At 60.3% G+C, this 19,974-nt stretch overlaps 1 protein-coding gene across 5 annotated transcripts in view; it reads right to left on the minus strand.

The window, feature by feature from the left end:
• Positions 1-257: 257 nt before the first annotated feature.
• CRAMP1 (cramped chromatin regulator 1) overlaps positions 258-19,974 on the minus strand; it is a 56,760-nt gene continuing 37,043 nt past the window's right edge. For 2 of the 5 annotated variants that reach the window (XM_089321896.1, XM_089321895.1), the window contains exons 7-20: positions 19,558-19,643; positions 19,041-19,164; positions 18,607-18,688; positions 17,141-18,259; positions 14,240-14,417; positions 12,455-12,798; positions 10,709-10,790; positions 9,906-10,010; positions 9,506-9,684; positions 8,885-8,953; positions 8,244-8,475; positions 7,212-7,376; positions 5,268-5,413; positions 258-3,272 (exon numbers count right to left, since the gene is read on the minus strand). In XM_089321896.1, coding sequence (XP_089178022.1) covers positions 3,108-3,272; positions 5,268-5,413; positions 7,212-7,376; positions 8,244-8,475; positions 8,885-8,953; positions 9,506-9,684; positions 9,906-10,010; positions 10,709-10,790; positions 12,455-12,798; positions 14,240-14,417; positions 17,141-18,259; positions 18,607-18,688; positions 19,041-19,164; positions 19,558-19,643 — 3,076 coding nt within the window. In that variant the 3' untranslated portion in view covers positions 258-3,107. Of the gene's footprint in view, positions 3,273-5,267; positions 5,414-7,211; positions 7,377-8,243; positions 8,479-8,884; positions 8,954-9,505; positions 9,685-9,905; positions 10,011-10,708; positions 10,791-12,454; positions 12,799-14,239; positions 14,418-17,140; positions 18,260-18,606; positions 18,689-19,040; positions 19,165-19,557; positions 19,644-19,974 lie in introns of all 5 variants that reach the window. The other 3 variants (XM_070064137.2, XM_051830289.3, XM_051830290.3) reach the window with 3 other exon arrangements.

Here is a 19,974-nt window from a genome sequence, read left to right on the forward strand (position 1 = left end):
CTCCCCGCGTCGGGCGCTGCCACTGGGCCGCGGGCTGGCCCGCCCCCCATCACGAGGCTCATTCCCCGGGGCGCGAGGCCGGGAGCCGGAGGGGTTCGCGCGTGCCGCAGCGTGCTGAGCAGGAAGCGAAGACCCAGGGTGGGGCGCCCGCGCCCTGTCCAGAACCGGCGAGACGCCCCTGGCCCCAGCCGCACCTGTCCACCCCTCTGCCCGGCTCCTCACCGGGGCACCGTCATTACAAAAGCACAAACGAATCATCTGATCAAGTATTAGTATGTATTTATGCACAATAAAAACATTTACAAGTTGAACTGGAAATTTAAACAGAAGTTTAACAGCTTTTGTTTATTAAATAACCAAAACACCTTTTATTCCCAAAATTGGTAAAGAATAAATAATATAATTTACAATATGGTACAAAAAATAATCGAGAAGGGCAGGCATTCTGCTTTATACATACACTGTGTATTTATAATCTATAAAACAAATTCACATCTCAAACAGCCGAAAACCTCCGATGATATGGCTTAACGATTATAAAAGGAAGTAGCAGTGAGTTCCGCCGCCCAGAACGCAGCTCCGGGGCCTGCACCCGTGGGGAGGCCTGCAGGACTGGCCCCACGCCCCCGGACGGGTGGGGGTGACAGCTGGCAAAGGCGGACAGTGGGGCTCCTTCCTCTGAAGATCAATCGCTTCCTTCCCAAGACAAAGTGCGCTGCCTCCTGAGGGAGCTCGGAGCTTCAACAGGAAACGCAGCTGTTCTGGTCTCTCGAATCCCACGCCTTCCACAGTCTGATCTGAAGAGGCCACGGGCCCCGCGAGGCCCTGGTGTGGCGTGGCAGAGTGGAGCCTGCAGGCTGGCTGAGGAACTGTCCCCACAGACCCCCACTCCCTGAGCAAGCAACCCAAGGCGGAGAGAGAGCCTTGCGGTCAAAGGCTCCGGTCGGTCACAAGACCTGAGGCCACACCAGCCTCACTCCCCCAAGATGGATCCGGGTGAAGATCCCTGACTGGGGAAAAGCTTTTCCGAGACCCACCTCCTCTTAACCAAGGTCTGTTCCCTCGCACAAAGGGAGCCGGGTTCTCAGGGAGGCTGTCAGCACTGCGGGGCAGGGGGGGCCTCGCGCAGGGCCCGTGTTGCACGTGAATCTCCATTCAGACGGGCAGAACAGCACCCATTGTTTTTCTGGCGCAAAGGACAGCACTTCCTGTGAACAAGGGCAAGCCAACCCGAGACCCCCCCTCAGCTCCACGGGGTGTTACTGCAGAACAGGCTCTGCTTGGGTGACCCGGAGCAGGTGCTGGGAGAGCCGCCCCTGTGCCTTCCCCCCTCTGCTTTGGGACAGTGTGCACACACACCCGAGTGGAGATCTGAAGACCCTCGCCGGGCCCAGAGACCCCGCCCGCTCCTGTTCTGCTGCAGGCTTGGAGCCTGACCTCTGACCTGACTGAAGCCTAGGGGGGCCGCAGCACCTGGGGGTGGGGGGACAGGACTGCACCACCCACGCTGCCTGTGTCCCAGCCCACTCCATGCTTTTCACACCAGCTCCCTTCTGCACTGCAGATGGGCAGAGAAGCCAGAGGAGCGGCAGTGGCGTCTGGGCGGGGCGGCAGCGGGGCTCAGGAAAGCCCCATCAGTGCTGGCGGTCAGCCACACTGTCCAGGGCTGGACAGTGACTTGGGTGCTGGGACCCCCTGAGGCTGATGATGCAAAGGAGCCCTTGACAGCCTCACTCTGAGCAAAGCCTGGACGTGGGGCCATCTGCGGTAATGACCACTGCCACCAAACGTGGCTACAGGAGGCCGACCAGCAAAAGGACACGGGCTTGGGAGCTTGGATGACACCCAGACATCTGGACTTTGCCGAGGTTCCCTGAACAGGAGAGCAATGGAGGTCTCAGGGAAAGGCACACGTGAGGCTCCCGGGCATGCCGAGGACGCCATCCACGCACTGGGCACACGGGAGGCTCCCGGCACGCCGAGGACGCCATCCACGCACTGGGCACACGGGAGGCTCCCGGCACGCCGAGGACGCCATCCACGCACTGGGCACACGGGAGGCTCCCGGCACGCCGAGGACGCCATCCACGCACTGGGCACACGGGAGGCTCCCGGCACGCTGAAGACGCCATCCAGGCACCGGCACACGGGAGGCTCCCGGCATGCCGAGGACGCCATCCAGGCACCGGCACATGGGAGGCTCCCGGGCACAGGCACACGGCGCACCCGTGTCACGGAGGAGCAGGTGCTGCGCAGAGGCAGGATTGTCCCGGCGCCAAGGGGAATGCAGGAACGGCTCAAGAGCTTGCCCGGTGCTCAGGGCCGCCCCAACGCGGCGCAGTGACGTCTCATGACTAAGAAACTTGCAGATGGACCGTGGGAGGAAACCAGCTGAGCACAAGAAACGCGCGCACCAGGGCGGGAGGGTCACGGAGTGCACACAACCTGCCCCGGACCTGCTCTTCCCCTTCCTGTTGAGTCAGTTCACAGCGCCCAGATCGGGGGAAAGGACCAGAATACTGGGGGACGGTTCTGGCCACACCGCCTGGGACCCTCCTGCTGCCCTGTGATCAGTGTCCCCTCAAGTACTTGTGGTCTCAGGGAGCAGACACCTCCAGGCACGGGCCTGGCCACGCCCTCTGTACCCCAACATCACTCTGCGGAAGGCAGCCCAACTGTGGCACAGGTTTGGCAGAAAGCAAGCAGCAGCAGCCAGGAGCAGAGAGGGGAGACCACCCCTCCCCAGGCAGCGACATCCCTGCCAAGGCACGCACCCCTTTCTGTAGGAAGAAAACCCACTGGAATGTCCAGCACCACAGTCCAGGGAGAGTGTAGACTGAAACCGGACACCACACCGATCCCAGCACGGGACCGGGATCTGCCGTCGTCGGGCGACCTCTGCAGCCCCAGCTGGTGGGGCATGACTCTGGACCGGCTGCTCCCACACGGTGCACGCTGCTCTGGGGTGCAGAGGTGCCTCTGTCACCCCATCCTCTGGGATCCTGGGGTCGCTGTGTTCTCTCCAGTGTGGAGAGCGCCTCGCCCGCACACAAGGACGCCAGCCCATAAGCTCTCTGCAGCCTTCAGGAGGCCGTCATGAGGCTCGGTCACTGGGAGAGGTCACCAACAGGGGGGCCACCTCCACCACCGTCAAACAGAACCTCTCGGCGGCCCGGCTCAGTGACGGACAGCTCTTGGGCCAGGTCGTTGAACCGAGATATGTAATCAATGCTGTTTTCGTTCATCATGCACACCAGCTGGGAGTCCACCACCTGCAGGAGAGACGGACGGGCACAGTAAGTCACTGGCAGCTGGCTACCAAGGCAGGGCCTTCAGTGCAAGGCGGCTCTCTGGAGAGAGGACGGGGCTCTCCCACTGGCACGCCCTCCCCGCAGGCAGAGAACATCAGGGCGTCCTGTGTGCACCTGCCCTCCTCCCTCTGGCATTCAGGGTGCCTGCCGTGGGATTCGAGGGGTGCTCCCTCCTTGTGAGACTTAGGGGGGAAGACAATCCGCACACCGAGGCAAATGGCATGAACCAAAGTGCAGGGATTGAGAAGGGTGAAGGGAAGGAAAGCAGAGTGAAGAGGGGGAGAGGTCCCAGGAGGGTGCTCCAGGGAGTGGGGATCTAGCAGAGCGTGGCAGTCACCCAGTGTGAGGCACACACACTCATCAGAGGTCGCAGACACCGCCCCTGGCTGCTCAGCCCACACAGGAACACGGTGGGCCTGAGATGCGGCATTTCCAACTGCAAGGCACTTCTGCAGCTGGTCTGCCGACCACCCCTTGCGGTTCTGGCCTGTTGTCTAGGGGTGCCGTTACCAGCATCCAGGCCCACAGGGTCCCTGCTGAGCAGTGAGTACAGAGACGGGGCGTCATAGGGTCCCTGCTGAGCAGTGAGTACAGAGACGGGGCGTCCTCTGAACAAACACTCTGCGGCCAAGGGGGCTTCAGCGGTGCTACACTGTTGATGATGGGCCCCAAGTCCATTCACGTCACTGTGTTCACTTCTGTATTTTGTTCAAATTTCCAACCACGTCTCAGTCAGGCTCAGAGTTCTCCAAGCTTTCTTCAAAGGTGTTTTTTTTTTTTTTTTTTTTTTGACAGGCAGAGTGGACAGTGAGAGAGAGAGAGAAAAGTCTTCCTTTTTGCCGTTGGTTCACCCTCCAATGGCTGCCACGGCTGGCGCTCTGCGGCTGGCACACCGCGCTGATCCGAACGAAGGCAGGAGCCAGGTGCTTCTCCTGGTCTCCCATGGGGTGCAGGGCCCAAGCACTTGGGCCATCCTCCACTGCACTCCCGGGCCACAGCAGAGAGCTGGCCTGAGTGTGCCGGCGCCGCTAGGTGGAGGATTAGCCTAGTGAGCCGCGGCGCCGGCACTTTCTTCAAAGTTTATCCCATCAAGATTCATGACGGACGTCAGAGTCCGAGAAGCTGAGGCATCCTGGGCAACAGCTGCTTGGACCTCCGTATGCTCCAAGTTCCCGCAAGAATTCGACAACGGCACATTAAGGACACAGCAGGGCCTCAGTGACTTGGAGAGCCCGCCCTGGGAAACACAACTCCAGGAAGTCAGCAGCAGGCCCAGTCCCTCCAGGGGGCTCTTAGGGCTCCTTTCCCTCACAGAGAAATGTACCTCCTCTCCTCTCTTAGGCGCTGCCCCTGCGGGCCTGGCCTGCCCACGGAGCAGACAGCCTGGTCAAAGAAGGGACCACGCACCGATCAAAAGAGCAGTTACGATGACACTTGGCCTCCACTTGGACACCTGCTGCGTGGGACCCCTACTGTCCTGCGCAGGGGAGGCGTACAGAGCGGAAGGAACACCGGTGCCTGCCTGTAGAGCCGTTCCCAGCTTCCTTTGCCAGGTGCGACACAGATGGGAGATGCCACTCCAGGGGAGTGTAGATAGCACAATGCTCATCACCACCCTGAACCCCCAGCTCAGGGTCCTAGATGATGTGCAGTCAAACATGGGCAAAGGACTCAGCAAGCTCCAGCCCGGCTCTGGACGCCTTCACAGGCCTCGCTCTCCATCTCCCACGCTCTGATGCCTTTACAGCTTGGCTGCTATCGTGGGGTCTGCCGCTGGCTGCCACGTGGAAGAAGACAATGGCCCAGTGTTACCAGACCTATCCATCCTCCAGATGCACACACCTAGTCAGTCACCTCCTGGTGAGTAGCTGGGAACGACCCGTCTGCAGGAGGGATCCAGGAACCTCCACAGCGGAGGCTGGGTGGTCGGTCTTGGACCTGAGGTAGCACACTTACCTCTGCGACATCCGCCAGGGACCTGGACACAAACGAGTCTCGTGAGTTTCCATCCAACAAACTGGGACCCAGCAAGGAGGTGCCGCTGTTGGTCCCGGCAGGGGTTGGCAGCATCTTCCGGCTCTTCTCTGGGGAGATGAAGCTCGCTGCCAAGAGAAGGCAAAGGGAGCGATCAGGAAGGCTCCTGAGGGAGGGTGGGCCAGCCCAGGCCCCTGCCGGCATCCAGCCCTACCCTCGTGCAGAGGACTTGGCGTGGAAGCTGCTCTCAGGAGGCCCTCCCCCAGCTCGCCAGGAGCCCCAACCCTGTGCTTATTCTCTGTGGCCAGACGGGCACAAAGGCTGTTCCCAACCTCTCCTAATGTGGTTTCACTCTGCACTAACCCCACCACTCTGTGACAATGGCAACCACTCACAGGTGCTGGCTCAACCCATACCTGCAAGACCCAGAGCCCCAGTCCCAGACAATCAGAGCTGATGAATTCACTATCTGTTCAACACGCCTGCCCCGGGGCTGCCTGCACCCTCGGGAACCAGGCCCAGACAACCTAACGCAGCCACGCTTGCCTTCCCTAGCAGGTGCCTTCCCTCCATACCAACACCTAGCACCCCTGAGCAAATGGACAGTGTGGGCAGGGCACGTGAGCCCCCAACTCTCTGACCCGTGAGAGAACATGCCACTAGACAGCTGAAAGGCCCACTGGAGCGCCACACTGACCACCAAGAGTTGAGCCAACAGAGTACAAATGGCCACCTGGGTGCATTAGTCACCCTTGGGACCCCCATGTCCTGTATCAAGGTGCCTGGTTCCAGTCCTGGCTACTTCATCCAATCCCGCTTCCTGCAAATGCACCTAGGAGGAAGTGGATAATGCCCGAGTACTTGAGCCCCTGCCACCCATGTGGGAGACACCACAGAGTTTCTGGCTCCTAGTTTCAGTCTAGCCCAGCCATTTGGGGAGTGAACCAACAAGTGAAAGTCTGTTTCTCTCTGTGTCTCTCCCGCTCTGTCACTCTTTTAAACAAATCTTATAAAAAGAAGGGGGGGGGTCAACTTTCTTCTCTACCTCAGTGAAAACATATACTGACCATCTGCATCTTCTCACACACAAGCTACATCTTTTTCTTTCTTTCTTTTTTTTTTAAGATGTATTTATTTATTTGAAAGTCAGAGTTACACAGAGAGGGAGAGGCAGAGAGAGAGAGGTCTTCCATTCAATTCCCAATTGGCCGCCAACAGCTGGAGCTGCACCAATCCGGAGCCAGGAGCCAGGAGCTTTTTCCAGGTCTCCCACGCGGGTGCAGGAGCCCAAGGACTTAAGCCATCTCCGACTGCTTTCCCAGGCCACAGCAGAGAGCTGGAGTGGAAGTGAAGCAGCCGGGTCTCAAGCCAGCGCCCATATGGAATGCTGGTGCTTCAGGCAGGGCGTTAACCTGCGGTACCACAGTGCCAGCCCCACAAGTTACATCTTAAAGAAGTAAACTCAAGAGGTTGGTGCTGTGGCGTAGCATGTAAAGCCGCCAGCTGCAGTGCCGGTATCCCATATGGGCACCAGTCTGAGTTCTGGCTCTCCACTTCCTATCCAGCTCTCTGCTATGGCCTGGGAAAGCAGTGGAAGATGGCCCAAGTCCTTGGGCCCCTGCACCTGCGTGGGAGACCCAGAGGAAGCTCTTGGCTCCTGGTTTTGGATCAGCACAGCTTGGGCCATTGTAGCCATCTGGGGACAATTTGGGAGTGAACCAGTGGATGGAAGACCTCTCTCTCTGCCTCTCCTTCTCTATGTAACTCTTTCAAATTAATAAATAAATCTTTAAAAAAAAAAACTCAACTCAGAAAAAAACAAAGAAATAGAGACAGCCCCAGTAGGAGTGCGGCCGCAGAGTACAGAGAATCCAGTGTTGCCCAGACTCCAGCACCCGGTGGGTCCAATGAGAGACCCACACTCACCAAACAGGCTGCTAAGCGAGGAGTCTGTAGAGTCGCTGGGGTACCACTGAGGGTCATGGGTAGGGGACGCAATCCAGTTGGGCTGGGGGCTGCTGGACGGAGAGGGAGGACTCTTGGAGCTGTCACTGCCATTCAGTTTTGCTGGAGAGAGAGGGACCCCTTCACCTGTCAACCAAAGTCTCAAGTTAGTGAGGCCACGGGGGAGGGTAAGCGGCAGCCACTTCCCTGCCCACTAGCAGGAAGGCAGCTGGTGGCACAGCTGTGCACAGCTGAACGGCAGAGACCCAGGAGGTTATGGGGCCTCCGTGAGGATGGGGATGGAACAGGCTCCGGTGCAGAGGCCACAGAGGCCACCATGGGCCCCCCCGAGGATAGACCAGGCTCAGGTGCAGAGGGGTCAGAGAACACCATGGGTCCCCAGGAATGAACAGGTTTGGGTGCAGAGGGTCAGGGACGTGAGAGAGGCTTCATGCTGCCCAAGGATGCAGTGCAGGAGAGGTGATGGCAGCAACTGACACGAGCGAGCCAGGCCCTGCGCTGAGGGCAGCCCTGTGCAAAGGCACATTACTCCAAATTTCCAGCTGAGGAAATGGAAGGCCGGATGCTAGCAGGCCATGAACTGCATCTGTCTGAACCCACTGCCTGAGACGACACCAGCAGGAAGCCAGGGCCTAGATGGGCATCAGTTCAGCCACTTCCGACACCGCAAAACCCGTGGGCTGTCTGCCAGGGCTCGGAATCCACCAGGAAGTGGCCTCTCAGATTCCCAGGCTTGAGAGGACTTGTGGGCCATCCCACTCTTGTCTCAAGGTCAGGAGCATCCTCAGGTCCTCCATGCACCTGACCCGTGTGCACAGCCCCCACCAAAACCAGGTGGCCAATACCCAATCCTCAAACGTGACAGCTCAGCTGGGACAGCCCAGCAAGGGCAGCAGAACACTCAGGCAGGAGACAAGAGCCCGCGGCAGACCTGCATCTCCCTTTGCTGACGGGCAACCCGATTCCAGGTGCAGGAGGCCACTCCGTCCTTACCAAACTGGCTGGAGCTGATGGCGATCTCAATGATGGAGTCGCTGATCTGCGTGGCGGGCTCTCCCTGCGACAGCACATCCTCGGGCGGACCGGGCAGGGAGATGTCCAGCAGTGCAGAGACGTTGGGTGGAGAGAGCCGAGTGCTGGAACCCTCCGAGGAGGGAAGGGGTGCCGAGGGGCCGTTCTGGAGGTGAGCCTTGGGCAGCTCAGACAGGGAGAGAACAGGTGACTCCTGCTGGAGACAGGGACGCTCAGACAGGTGGCCGTGAGCACCCAGCCCCAAGCTCGTCCTTGGTGGGCCAGGCAGTCAGAGTGTAGTGTAGTGAGCACAGAGCTGTCTCATCTCAGGTGAAAGCCGCTGTGGCCACTCCTGTCTCCAAACCAGGAGACGGCAGCCCCTTGGCCAGGCCAGCAAAGACAGGTGACCACTGCCAACAGGACAGCTGCGGTTGCACAGGTGGAGAACGGGTACTGAGGGAGCCACCACCCAAGGGCCTCTGCCCCTCTGGCTCAGGAAACTCACTCCTTCCAGAGCTGGCACAGAAGGAGCCCTTCTCCAAGCGGGGAGCAAGGAGGTCTAGGGGTTCACTCACTGACCAGGAGCAGCGAAGGGGAAGATGCAGCCCCAAATCTCACCCTACCTGAAAACTGTCCGTCACTGGCTCCTGTCCAGGCCTCGAGGGGACACTGATGAAGGACTCCCCGGAGCCCTAGGGAAAACCAGGAACACGGTGAGCCGCCCACACAGGGTGCCAGAGCACAGGCCCAGAGGGAAAGCAAATGGAACGCGCCCTGGGTCAGAAAGGTGACTAAGCCACTTTGAGCGCGTGGCCACAGGCAGGCGTCCTGGAGTCCAGCCCACCCCACTGTTCTTGGCACGTCTCAAGCAGGCGGGGGCGGGGAGGGAGGGGGGGCCAAGAGCAGCGCAGCACCTAGAGACCTAGAGAGAGTGATAGCTGTGGCGGCGCACAACACTCTTCACTCCAACAGCGAGATGTTCCCTGACGCCCCGGCAGGAACCCACCCCATGGCTGTGGTCACCCCTCAGACCAGGCGGCCCTTCACATACCCCCCAGCTCAGCTCGCCCGTGTCACACAGCAAGCCCCACCCACCCCGAGACAGGCTCTGGGTGACCCTCCCACGGGCCACATGGGGCTCATCCATGCCTGGGCCTCCAGGGCCCAGCATGACCTCAGCCCACAGCCTGCACCCACCCTGGAAGCTGGTGGCCACACTGAAGAGCCCTTCAAAATAAACTCACCTGCACAGTGGGGACAGGGTCTTCACTCTGGTGGGTTCTGGCCGGGTCCTGACCTGGGACAGCAGCTGTCACCTTGTCTGAAGACAGTGGCGGGGTGCTCGGCAAGCCCTCGGCATCCACGATGGGCAGGGGGCTCCCGGGGAGGATGCCGGCACTTTTTGCAGCCAAGTCGATAGCACCTGCTCACAGAAACGATGACTCAGGGCTCTGTCCTACCAACGCCCCGGGGGCTGAGGGGCAGTTTCTCCGTCACATCCCATGTCCGTCTGAGAACCCAGGACTAGGCACTTTCTTTGATGGGTAACAAGACACTACAGTTGAAAGAAGAAAACTTTCAAAACCTGTGACAGAATGCTACTCAGATACTTTGATGACAGGTGTCACCCACAGGCTAACTTACTGGCCAGAGGACTCGTGGCCTGGGGCGGCAGGGCCTTGGGCACAATTGGTCGGGACACAGCCGCTTTGCTCAGGGCAGACTGGATGGGCCGGAAGGAGCCTCTCCCTGTGAGAGCAAAGAGACAGCAGACAGTCAGTCCCACACAGCCACGTCTGCTCCCTGTACCACAGGACTGGAGGACCACTTTCACAGGGCTGAGCCATGCTGGATATGCTGGCTAAACGCTTGCCCTCAACATGGGAAGGTGGCCTGGATACCCCTGTGCCTCCCAGGAGCTGCTGAGAGGCTGTGGTCACCACGGTTGTCTTGCAGGAATGGCCCTTTAAGGAACTGCCAGCCTCCGAGGTGGTCAGGGTCTACCCTGCCACACCTTGTGTGGACAGCGGGCAGGACAGGAAGCAAAGACAACTGCACAGACCTCGCGGCAGGTGTGCTGTGAGCACTCAAACTGGTAGAGCCCACGGGCACAGTGTGCCTCAGCAGGAGCCCTGCCTGTGCAGGGGTCACTGCACAAGCCAGGCCCCACTGGATCCAAACACCAGCGAGTGATCCACCTGGATCACACCTGCTCCACAAAGCGCTTGGCCAGACACTACCGGCAGCAACCAGACAGATGCCGCGCTGGAGATCTGAGGAAGCTCCCAGGCCACACCGAGGCCACACCCCCAGGTCTCCCAGGGGGTCATCCTGCTGGCACCGGCAGCCCGTGAGTAACAACGAGAACAGGGCAGCACACTGCCTCTGCAGGAAGGGCCACACTCAGGGAGCAGGAGGGACACCAGCCCAGAAAAGCCCGTCCTTACCAGTTATGGAGGAGTTAGACAGGATGGAGAAGGAGCAGACATTATGGGACTGGCTTTCAGACGGTCTAGGAAGCAGCATTCTCTGCGGAGGAAAATCGCAAACAGTCAAGGTGATGAGAAGACACCAATGCCACACATGACCCCAGAAGCTGGATTCCAAAGAAATACTCCCAGTAGGAGGGAGAGGAGTGTGACGGGATGAAGGTTCTTGTTCTGAAGCCAGTGACACAAGGGCTCGCAGGACAGTCTGAGACCCTAAGCCCCCAAATGCTGGGTCCCTTCTGAAATGCGTGAGGGGTCGACATCTCCCCGAGAGCACTGGAGGCCTGTCACAAGCCTCCCTCACCCAGAGTCTCTGCTGGACTTAGCAGCCAGTGAGGACGGCCTGAGGGGCCTTCCCAGCAGGGCTCCTGGAGCCATGGTGACGACCACTGAGAATCAAATCAGATGGACCAGCAAGACTGCTGGCAGTCCAGACAAAACTGACCAAGGAGGGCCTGTGTCATCGACAGGCCGCAGGGCGCCCCCCGGGCACACAGCTGCTGCTCTCTGCCCCAGATAAAGGACCTGGGGCTCATGGGGACATAGCCTCAGCCCCAGGAGAAGCCCATGGTATGGGTGCTGGCAGACAGCAGCAGCACCAACCACGTGCAGACACACGTGTTCTGGGCCTCTTTGTCCCAAAGGCTAAGGCAGGGCTTGGCATGCTTTCAGCGTTTCGGGCTTTGGGGCCACACTCGTGTTGTGCCCTGGTAGAGGGAAATGAATGACTGTGGCTGCGCAAACGCATTAAGTGGGGAGAACACACACTGCCCCATCCCACGTATGGAAGTGCCCGCAACAGGCAAGTCCTTTAAGACAGGAAGCGGAGTAGCGGCTGTCAGAGGGTGGAGGGGAACAAGGAGAGTTAAGGGCACAGTGCCCCCCCAGAGTGAGGAAAATGTTCTGGGATGACACAGCTGATGGTCACACCACCTTGTAAACTACTAGAAAATGAACTGTACACCTCACTGTGTGAACTCCAGGACAGATGGAGCATCTACCAATGAAACTGTCTTACATGACAGAACAATGGACAGGCGGGGTCTGGCCGCTGGGCCATAGTTCCCAACCCTGGACTAAACAGCCACAAAGCTCACACTCTGCCCTTTGGTGTTCTCCCATCTCTGGCGCCCAACACAAACAGCACCAGACTGAGCGTGTCTCCTTCTCCCAGGCCTCACTGTGCAGTCCCCCACTTCTCAGTGAGTGAACCTCCAGAGAAAGAACGCTGCTAAGGCTCTGACGTGAAGAGCTGCTCGTGAACCCACAGACACGGTCCCGACTCCCCACGGGCAGTCAGTTCAGCCTCACTTCCGCCATCAGTTTCCTCAGAACACTCTCTCCCACGTGGCTCCACATGGGGGCCCACGTCCTGTATGGGGGCACAGCAGAGGCCCGGCCTCTGGCCAACTGCTTTGGGAACGGATTGTTTGTACACAGATGTCCTGAGGGTCCTCCAGAGATCCCAATCTGCGGCGCTCTTGGACCCGAACCCCAGAACTCTATCTGCCCTGCGGGGGGTCTTCACCGTGGTCTGAAGACCCCTCTGCTCACAGGTACATGAGGTTCACTGCTAATACTTTGTTCTTATTCACAGGACGGAGGCAGAGCACGGCTTTCCGTGTTTGACCCCAACCGAGAGACACAGGAGAAAGGCTGTGCGCCTTGGCCAGCCCAGCCACTGGGGCTGCCAGAGGCTCTGACCTGGACCACCAGAGGCTTGCGCAGGTGGCGCTTCCGCAACTTCCGGGGCTTTGGCAGGAAGAAATCCGACTGCATCTGCAAGGGAAACAGCACACAGCCTGAAGGTGCGCTCTCCCCAGCACCAGCAGGGGTGAGGGCAGGGGCGGGGCAGGCGGCACTCACGCTGATGGAGTTCAGATGCTGCCTGAAGCTCAGCTCCGCTTCTTTACTGGGAGAGAAGAGCTTCCCGTGCCGACTATTAGGGGGCAGAGTTGTAGGGACAGCAAAAAGGCCACCATCTGAGTCACCGCTGCCTGTGCTGGAGGGACCCGCTACCAAGAGCGGCCGTGGAGGGTTTCTCAAACCTGGGAAAGGAGAAGGAAGGGGGTGGCACTTGCCCCGTAGCAGAGCCAGGGGAGGAGATCCAGAAAGGGATTCTTGGATAACCTGCTCAGTTTTCTGAAAACTTCCTAAACAAGGCATCTTCAGAAAGTTCACAAACACTTGATCTATGGAAAAAACTACACATGAATCTGTGAAGATTTTGCACCCAAAACCCTATCTTTTCATTCCACTCCCCATCTCCGCCCCGAAGATGGCTTTCCTGTCTCTCCCAATGAAATTCTTGTTCCCATTTTGACTGGACAAGAGGTCTCCTGGAGGGGACAAAAGCACTTCAGCACTGGCTCGGTGCCTGGTGGGTAGGCCAGACGCCATCCAAGATGCTTCAGAGCGGATAGGCCTCTCAGGAACGGGAGGCCTCCGGCACTCCACAGGGAACACAGCCAGGGACATTCTCCAAACAGACATCACTTTGGAGAACGAGGACAAACCAGGACATGACACCTGCTCAGACAACAAGCTACTGGATTTTTGGTGTGCCCAGCCACCCCCGCCTGCTGACTCCCTGAGAGCAGAGGGAGGCTGTTTCTTCGGCAGCCCCAGGATATACAGCAGGTATCAGAGCAGAGAGCCAGTGCTGGGGCTGAACTTGCGGATACCCAGAACCACACAGGCACTAGAGGAGAACACCACAGCAGTGTCAAGAGGCCTCCCGGCAAAGGCCAGGACGGGAAGTCCCGGGCCCTGGTCCTCAGCTGTCCGCCACCTGCCAGGTCATTCTTCTCTCACCACAATGGCCTTGGGAAGGACCACATGCCTTCAGGATGAGCCCAGCACACATTCGGCCCCTGCGGCACCCACCTCTTCTGGTGGAGAGAGGTGCCCAGGGCTCACCTGGTGGGGGGGAGCCACACTAAGTATCTAAGTTCTTATTCTACCTTTAAAATTCATGTGGAAGTCGTCATTTTAGCCACACCCATCTGTTATATAAAAACACCAAGGGTTAAAACAGTGCAAATAATGCCACGGTGAAAAGTGCCTTGCTTATCTTGTGGGTCTCAGGCCCTGGTCTCACAACTCAGGAAGCCTGATTTCAAGGCTTCTTGGATACAACTGAGGCAGGGGTGCTGCGGCTGCAGGTCCCTGCAGCCTGCCTTCCGGCACCTGTGCAAGCTGTGCAGTGTCTGTAACGGCACGCTGCCTCACCGCACTGTCTGAGATGCAGAGGGAGTGGTTGTAGGTTCAGGAAAACCAGCCGTCCTCAGAGCTAGAAGCCCCCAAATCTGCACAGCACAGAGATCTTTTCTGGTCTCATGAACCAAGAACCTCAAACTGACCAGGCTGGCAAAGGCCCCATCCTCTGCTTCTTGCTGGCCCCAGCACCTCCCAACCCAGGCCCCATGTTACTGCCCAGCTGCTGGACCGTGGCTGACCAGGGAGCAGGGCGGGCCGCGGGAGCCTCACCTGAGGAGCAGGCCGTGGGGCCCGGCGGGAAGGTCTTGCTGCCACGGAGGGTGGACTGGTTTCGAGGGCAGCGGGGGCTCCGAGAGCTCATGGTCACCATCTTCCCCGGGGGGGTCATCGACTGCTCCTCCTGGGCAGGCCTCATGGAGGCTGTGGACACAGCACTTGCTTCTGGAGCCTGGACATAAATGGGTCAACGATATCCACGCTAAGCACACGGAAATGCTCTGAAGCGAGTACCCCAAGAAGCATGAGGAGGCCCTCAAGAGTTCAGGAGGTGGGGCCGGCGTTCCGGCACCACAGGTAGAGCCCAGGACTGCAGCACCAGCATCCATAGGGATACTAGCTCATGTCCCAGCCGCTCCACTTCTGGTCCAGCTCCCTGCTAACAACCCGGGACAGGCAGCAGAGGATGGCCCAAATGTTTGGGCCCTATACCCATGTGGGAGACCTGGATGAACTGTTGGCTTCGGCATGCCCCGGTGCTGGGCACTGTGACCGTTTCGGGAATGAACCAGTACTCAGATTCTCCAAATAAATAATCTTAAAAAAAATCATGGGGAAAAGGATTCAGAAGTGACCAGGCCTCACAAATCCCACTTCCACGATGGTAAAGGTCAAGGGTCAGGCAGAGACTTCAGCATCCCTCAGTGACTCAGCGATAGTCTGGGAGACCACGAGAGCAGCCCCTCCCCACTCAAGAGACCCCTCCTGCAGCTCCCGTCTGTGTGCGAGGGCAAGGACTGAGGACAGGTGTGGTCAGAAGAGTAATCCTACAGCGAAGGGAGATGGGGAGCGACCAAGGCCTGAAGCCGCCTGGCTGGTCTTTGCCTGCTCTGCCCAGTGCGGGCACTGCGGGGTGAGGGTAGCGCCTTGCCTCTTAGAGAAGCTGGATTCAAAGGCCGGCCTATGACCAACACAAAGGCCGCTTCAGTCAGAGGCAGCCGGAGTCCTGCAGCCCCTGGCACAGACGCTGGCACGAGGATGGCCGTCCTCGCTCGCTCTGTGCTCACCTGGCACCCGCGCTGCCCCTGGGGAAACCTGGCAGGAGGCTCGGCTTCTCAGATCTCCTGCTGCTGCTCCAGGCCCTGCCGAGAGCCCCCATGCCAGGCCTTCGGTAGCCCAGGCCCCGTCACAGCCCCACGCCTCTCCACGGGCCCTACCAGGGTTCTGGAGCCCTTCTACATCTCAGCCTTCAGGGACTAGGGCCTTGTGACACACTTGCTGTGACAGTTCCCCTGAACAGGAAGTGGCAGTGTGGGGAGAAACACAGGACAGGCTGTCCATCTCTGTCCCAAGGCCTCCAACCTCAGCCCAGGCCCCTGGGACTGCTCCAGACCCTTCTAACAAGCTCCAGGTGACGGTAATGCTTCTGGCCAGGCCCCTGCCCTGAGCGTCACGGCTCCCAGGCTCCTGCCTGCCAACCCCTGCAGCTGGTTCTCCACCCAACCCACTTCCTCTTGCAGCTGACGCCAGGGGTTGGGCCTCCACCATGTTCCAGATCTCCCATTAACTCCAGTGGCCTCCTCCAGAGCCTTGGACACTTCACATCTCCTAACACCCCCACGGTAAACTTGAGACACTCAAACTCCATCTGCCTGCTTCCACTCACTGACCCCAATCACTCTGCGGCCAGGCACAGCCAGGGGCTACCTCCACTAACAGGCCCGATCTCGGGGTGCCTGGGGCTTAGGCCCAGCCCCCAGAAGACATGTGAGAACCCCTGACAGCAGTGTGGAGAGCACTGGCAGGGGCACAGCTGGAGAAGGGCAGAAGTCACCATGTGCACCAAGGGCAGGCAGGTGCGGGCGCCACGTGGCTGGAGCGCAGGCAGCTGGGGAATCGCACCAAGCGCTCAGTGCCTGGAGCGCCCATCCCCACAGGACACACTCAGCCTTCCATGTGGCCCGGAACACGAGACTGCTGTCAGCTACACAGCGCACTCCCCAGGCACTCCCCAGGGACTCCCCAGGGACTCCCCAGGGACACTGGCTGCAGCTTCCATGCCTGCTCCTGCATTCGTCTAAACCCCGCGTACACAACGCCGTCTCGGGGCCTCGGGCCTCGGTCTGGCTCTCCTGCGCTCGGGAGACCCCATGTGTACTCGAGACATGAAGGACACGGAAACCCCTTCAGCAGGGCCGCCTGCGGCCAGTCTGCGGGCTCTGCGGACCACCTCCTGGTAAGCGTCACACGCTGCTCTTCCCCATGCCCCCAGCACACGCCTCCAGCAAGGGTCCCCACTGCTGACCTCGGTTCTGGAACAGCAACCGCTCTCTCTGGCATCACCACGCATGGCCTGCACCGCAGCAGGCTCGACCTGCCCCTCCCCTGCAGAAACCTGCTAGGTTTTTCGGACAACTGACCTCACCGCTGCCCTCACACTGCCCACACGCCCTTCAGCCTGCACGCGCAAGGCCTGGCAGACTCCCAGGCACGGACAGGACCAGAGCACAGCCTGTCACTGTCATCCTCTTCGGAGCCCCACAAGATCAGCCCTGCATCCCACTGTGTTCCCCAGGCCTCGCAGGGAAAGATCCTGACCCAAGAGAAAGCAGCATGGCTGGCAAAGGGCCTCCGCCTCGTTACGTGGGGCCCTGCTCCCCTGCCCCGTGGTCGCTGCCTGCTGGCCACGGAACTCAGCTTGGGAGCGGACATGAGCAGCCCCACAGGACAGGCCCAGGGGCTGACCTCAGGGGAGAGGAGTGGACATGAGCAGCCGCGCAGGACAGGCCCGCCCACTTACAGCTTGGGGCTGACCTCAGGGGAGAGGAGTGGACATGAGCAGCCCCGCAGCCCCGCAGGGCAGGCCCGCCCACTTACCAGCTTGGGGCTGACCTCAGGGGAGAGGAGTGGACATGAGCAGCCCCGCAGCCCCGCAGGACAGGCCTGCCCACTTACCAGCTTGGGGCTGACCTCAGTGGAGATGAGCCTCAGGAGGCAGCTGAGGAGCCGCTGCCTGTGGACAGCGGGCGGGGAGCCGGGGCGGCCCTCGGGGCCCAGCACGGCCAGCCAGTCGTACTCCAGCTGCAGCTTGCTGGGCTTGCCCATCATGAGGTAGACTTCGGCCAGCGTAAGGCTTTCGGAGGTCTGCAGGTTCCAGCCCTCCTCCCGGAGCTGCTGGGCCAGCCGGCTGGCCGGGAGCTCCTTCGGGGGCCTGGTGGGAGGGGGCTGTCCCTGAGGCGGTGGCTCCGAGAGGCTTCCCTTCTCCCTGGGCTCCTCCACGGGCGTGTCTGGGCAGTCTTTAGTGCAAACGTCTGGTGGGAGCCCAGGGCCGGGCAGAGGCTCTGGGCCAGGTGGGATGAAGTCGGCAGCCTCCTCACCGCCGGGGACACGCGTCTCTGGGGAAGCGGCCGCACTCGGAGGAGGGGGCTCCCTCCCAAGCCGTGAGTCCGCACAGCGGCACTGCTCCGGGACGATGAGGTCCTGACAGGACTTCAGGTAGCGGGGCAGCGGGTCGAGGAGCGAGAGCTCGTCATCCAGGTCTGGTAGCTGGCCACAGGTACATGGCAAGGACCCTGGCTCCCGCGTGGGGCCATCCCCACTGTCAGCCAGGGCCCGGGAGGTCTTCTCAAGCTGCACCCCCACCTCCTGGTGCCCAGGGGAAGGCCTGTCAGTGGCGTCTGGGCTGCTCAGGCATGGTGCAGCCCCCTCCCCAGGACCACTTTCGGGGGAACTCTCTCCAGAGCTCTGTGAGGCATCGGTGGGAAGAGGCCGCCCCCCACCCTTGCCCTCGGCACCGCTGCGAGGGCACTTCACCTGGCCTCGGGCTGTCCCCTGCCCGCTCTGGATGCCCAGGATCTGGGCGGGGGGCAGCGTGTGAGTGTCCTTTGAGTTCTGCTTGCACCGGCCGCCCTCCTGCCAGTGCACGGTGCAGAAGGCCTTGGAGTGCACCACGCGGGCCACGCCGGGCAGCGGTGTCAGCGTGCAGTTCTCGCCTGGGAACAGGTGCAGGGTCACCCTTTCCTGTGCTGGTGTGCTGCACGGGCCCTGCACCTGATGCTCCTCCAGCGTCTTGCGCTGAACACACCGTCAAGGAACCACCCCAACAGCGCACCCACCCTGCAGGGCAATGAGAGCGAGGCTGCCCCACACCGTCAGTGCTGGGGTCACGCACCCTTTCCTCACGCCAACCCCGGGCAACGTGCACCTGTCAGTCACCTTGCGGACCTGGGGAATGGGCAGGGCCAGCCCAGCGACATCAAAGAGGCATCAAAATGGGTCCCTCAGCCACATCCCATGGGCCAGGTGTCTGACCACACAGACTGGGGCTGTCCAGGCCCAGGGAAGGCTCTGGTTTTAGTTCTAACTCCACATCACAACCCATGGGGCCCACACCCAAGCAGCAGATGTCAGGAAAAAGATACAATCCGCACTTCGTGCAGCGCCCACTTCTGCTTCAGGAACTCGATGAGACTGGAGACCTTGCGGTGCAGCTCCACAATCATCCTGCAGACGACAGGGCGTGAGGCTCCCACAGGCCTCGGGAGCCACCGGGCTGCAGACTTAGCGTCTAACCTCAGCTCTGACACGAGAAATGCCGAGAGGGACAGCGGGGCTTTGTGGAGACGGTAAGGAAGAGTTTGGAGCTGCCCTTCCTTCCCACAATTCTTAGCGAGCCCTCAAGAGGGTCCCAGCTGTGCCCCAGACCGCTGGAGTCCCAGGACCCCATGCCAATGCCTTCCCGCACCCCACCGTCCTCACGTGCTGCTCTCACAAGAGGGTATGTGAGGGAGGGCCACACACGGCCCCTAGAGCCCTGTCCAGGCGCTGACGGCCTCCACGCGCACGGCCAGGGTACCTGAGGCGCGGGTTCTGAGCAAGGCTCTGCACGCGGGCCCACGCGTGGTTGTTCCGTGGCTGGAGCTCCACAGGAACTTTGAGGGGTAGGCGCACTGGCTTCTGGTCCTCCTCGTCACTCAAGCCTACGACAGGGACGGAACAGGTCAGTTCAGCATGTGCCCGCTGACAGTCAGACAGCTGTGGGCAGAGACAACTGGGTGGCGGAGAGACCCTGACAGAGGAGGGAGGAATGCCAGACCACCCACACTCTGCAAAGGCAGGCCACAGACCAGGCCACGAGACACTCCAGGCAGTGGCTCAGGGCTCACTCTTTCTAGATGTCCCACGGCTTCTAGTTAAGCTGGACTTACAGAGTGGACATGCTGCTGGAACCAGGAGCTTCCAACTCCAGAGCTGTCCACTCACGGGACTGGGATTACAGACTCAGACACAGAAGAGCACAGCTCAGCCTGTCCATCGCGCTGTGGAGCACGCAAAGGCCAGCTGTGGTGTGGGGCTGCAGGACGCTCACGTACCGTCAGGGTCACAGAGCTTCTTCAGAGCCCGACACATGGGTGCTTTGATCCGCAGATTTCTCCCCTTGTAGCGCACTGTCGTAGCCCTGGGGAAAGAATTGGGAAGAGACACTGAGCCTGTGCACAAACGGAAGGAAGGGCCAGTGGCGAGGTGCACTGAGCTGCAGCAGGCGGGACTAGGCCTTCCCAGGACAGAGGACAGAGGCCCCTCTGTGCCTCCCAACAACAGACTCCTGCTGTTCCCAGGAAACAGCGGTGCCTTGCTCGGCATGGGCGGGTCCCATCTCTGGGACAGCCCTGCTCTGCAGTTTGTCGGACGCCAGCCATCGCTCCACCTGGATGTAACTCCCTTGCTCCATCAGCACCGTCCCTCAGGACCCAGGAGACTCACAGCCTACGTAAACCACCACCTACAGC

This window comes from Oryctolagus cuniculus, chromosome 19, assembly GCF_051225735.1.
Source record: "Oryctolagus cuniculus isolate XC-2025 breed Fujian yellow rabbit chromosome 19, ASM5122573v1, whole genome shotgun sequence".
Classification (NCBI taxonomy): domain Eukaryota; kingdom Metazoa; phylum Chordata; class Mammalia; order Lagomorpha; family Leporidae; genus Oryctolagus; species Oryctolagus cuniculus.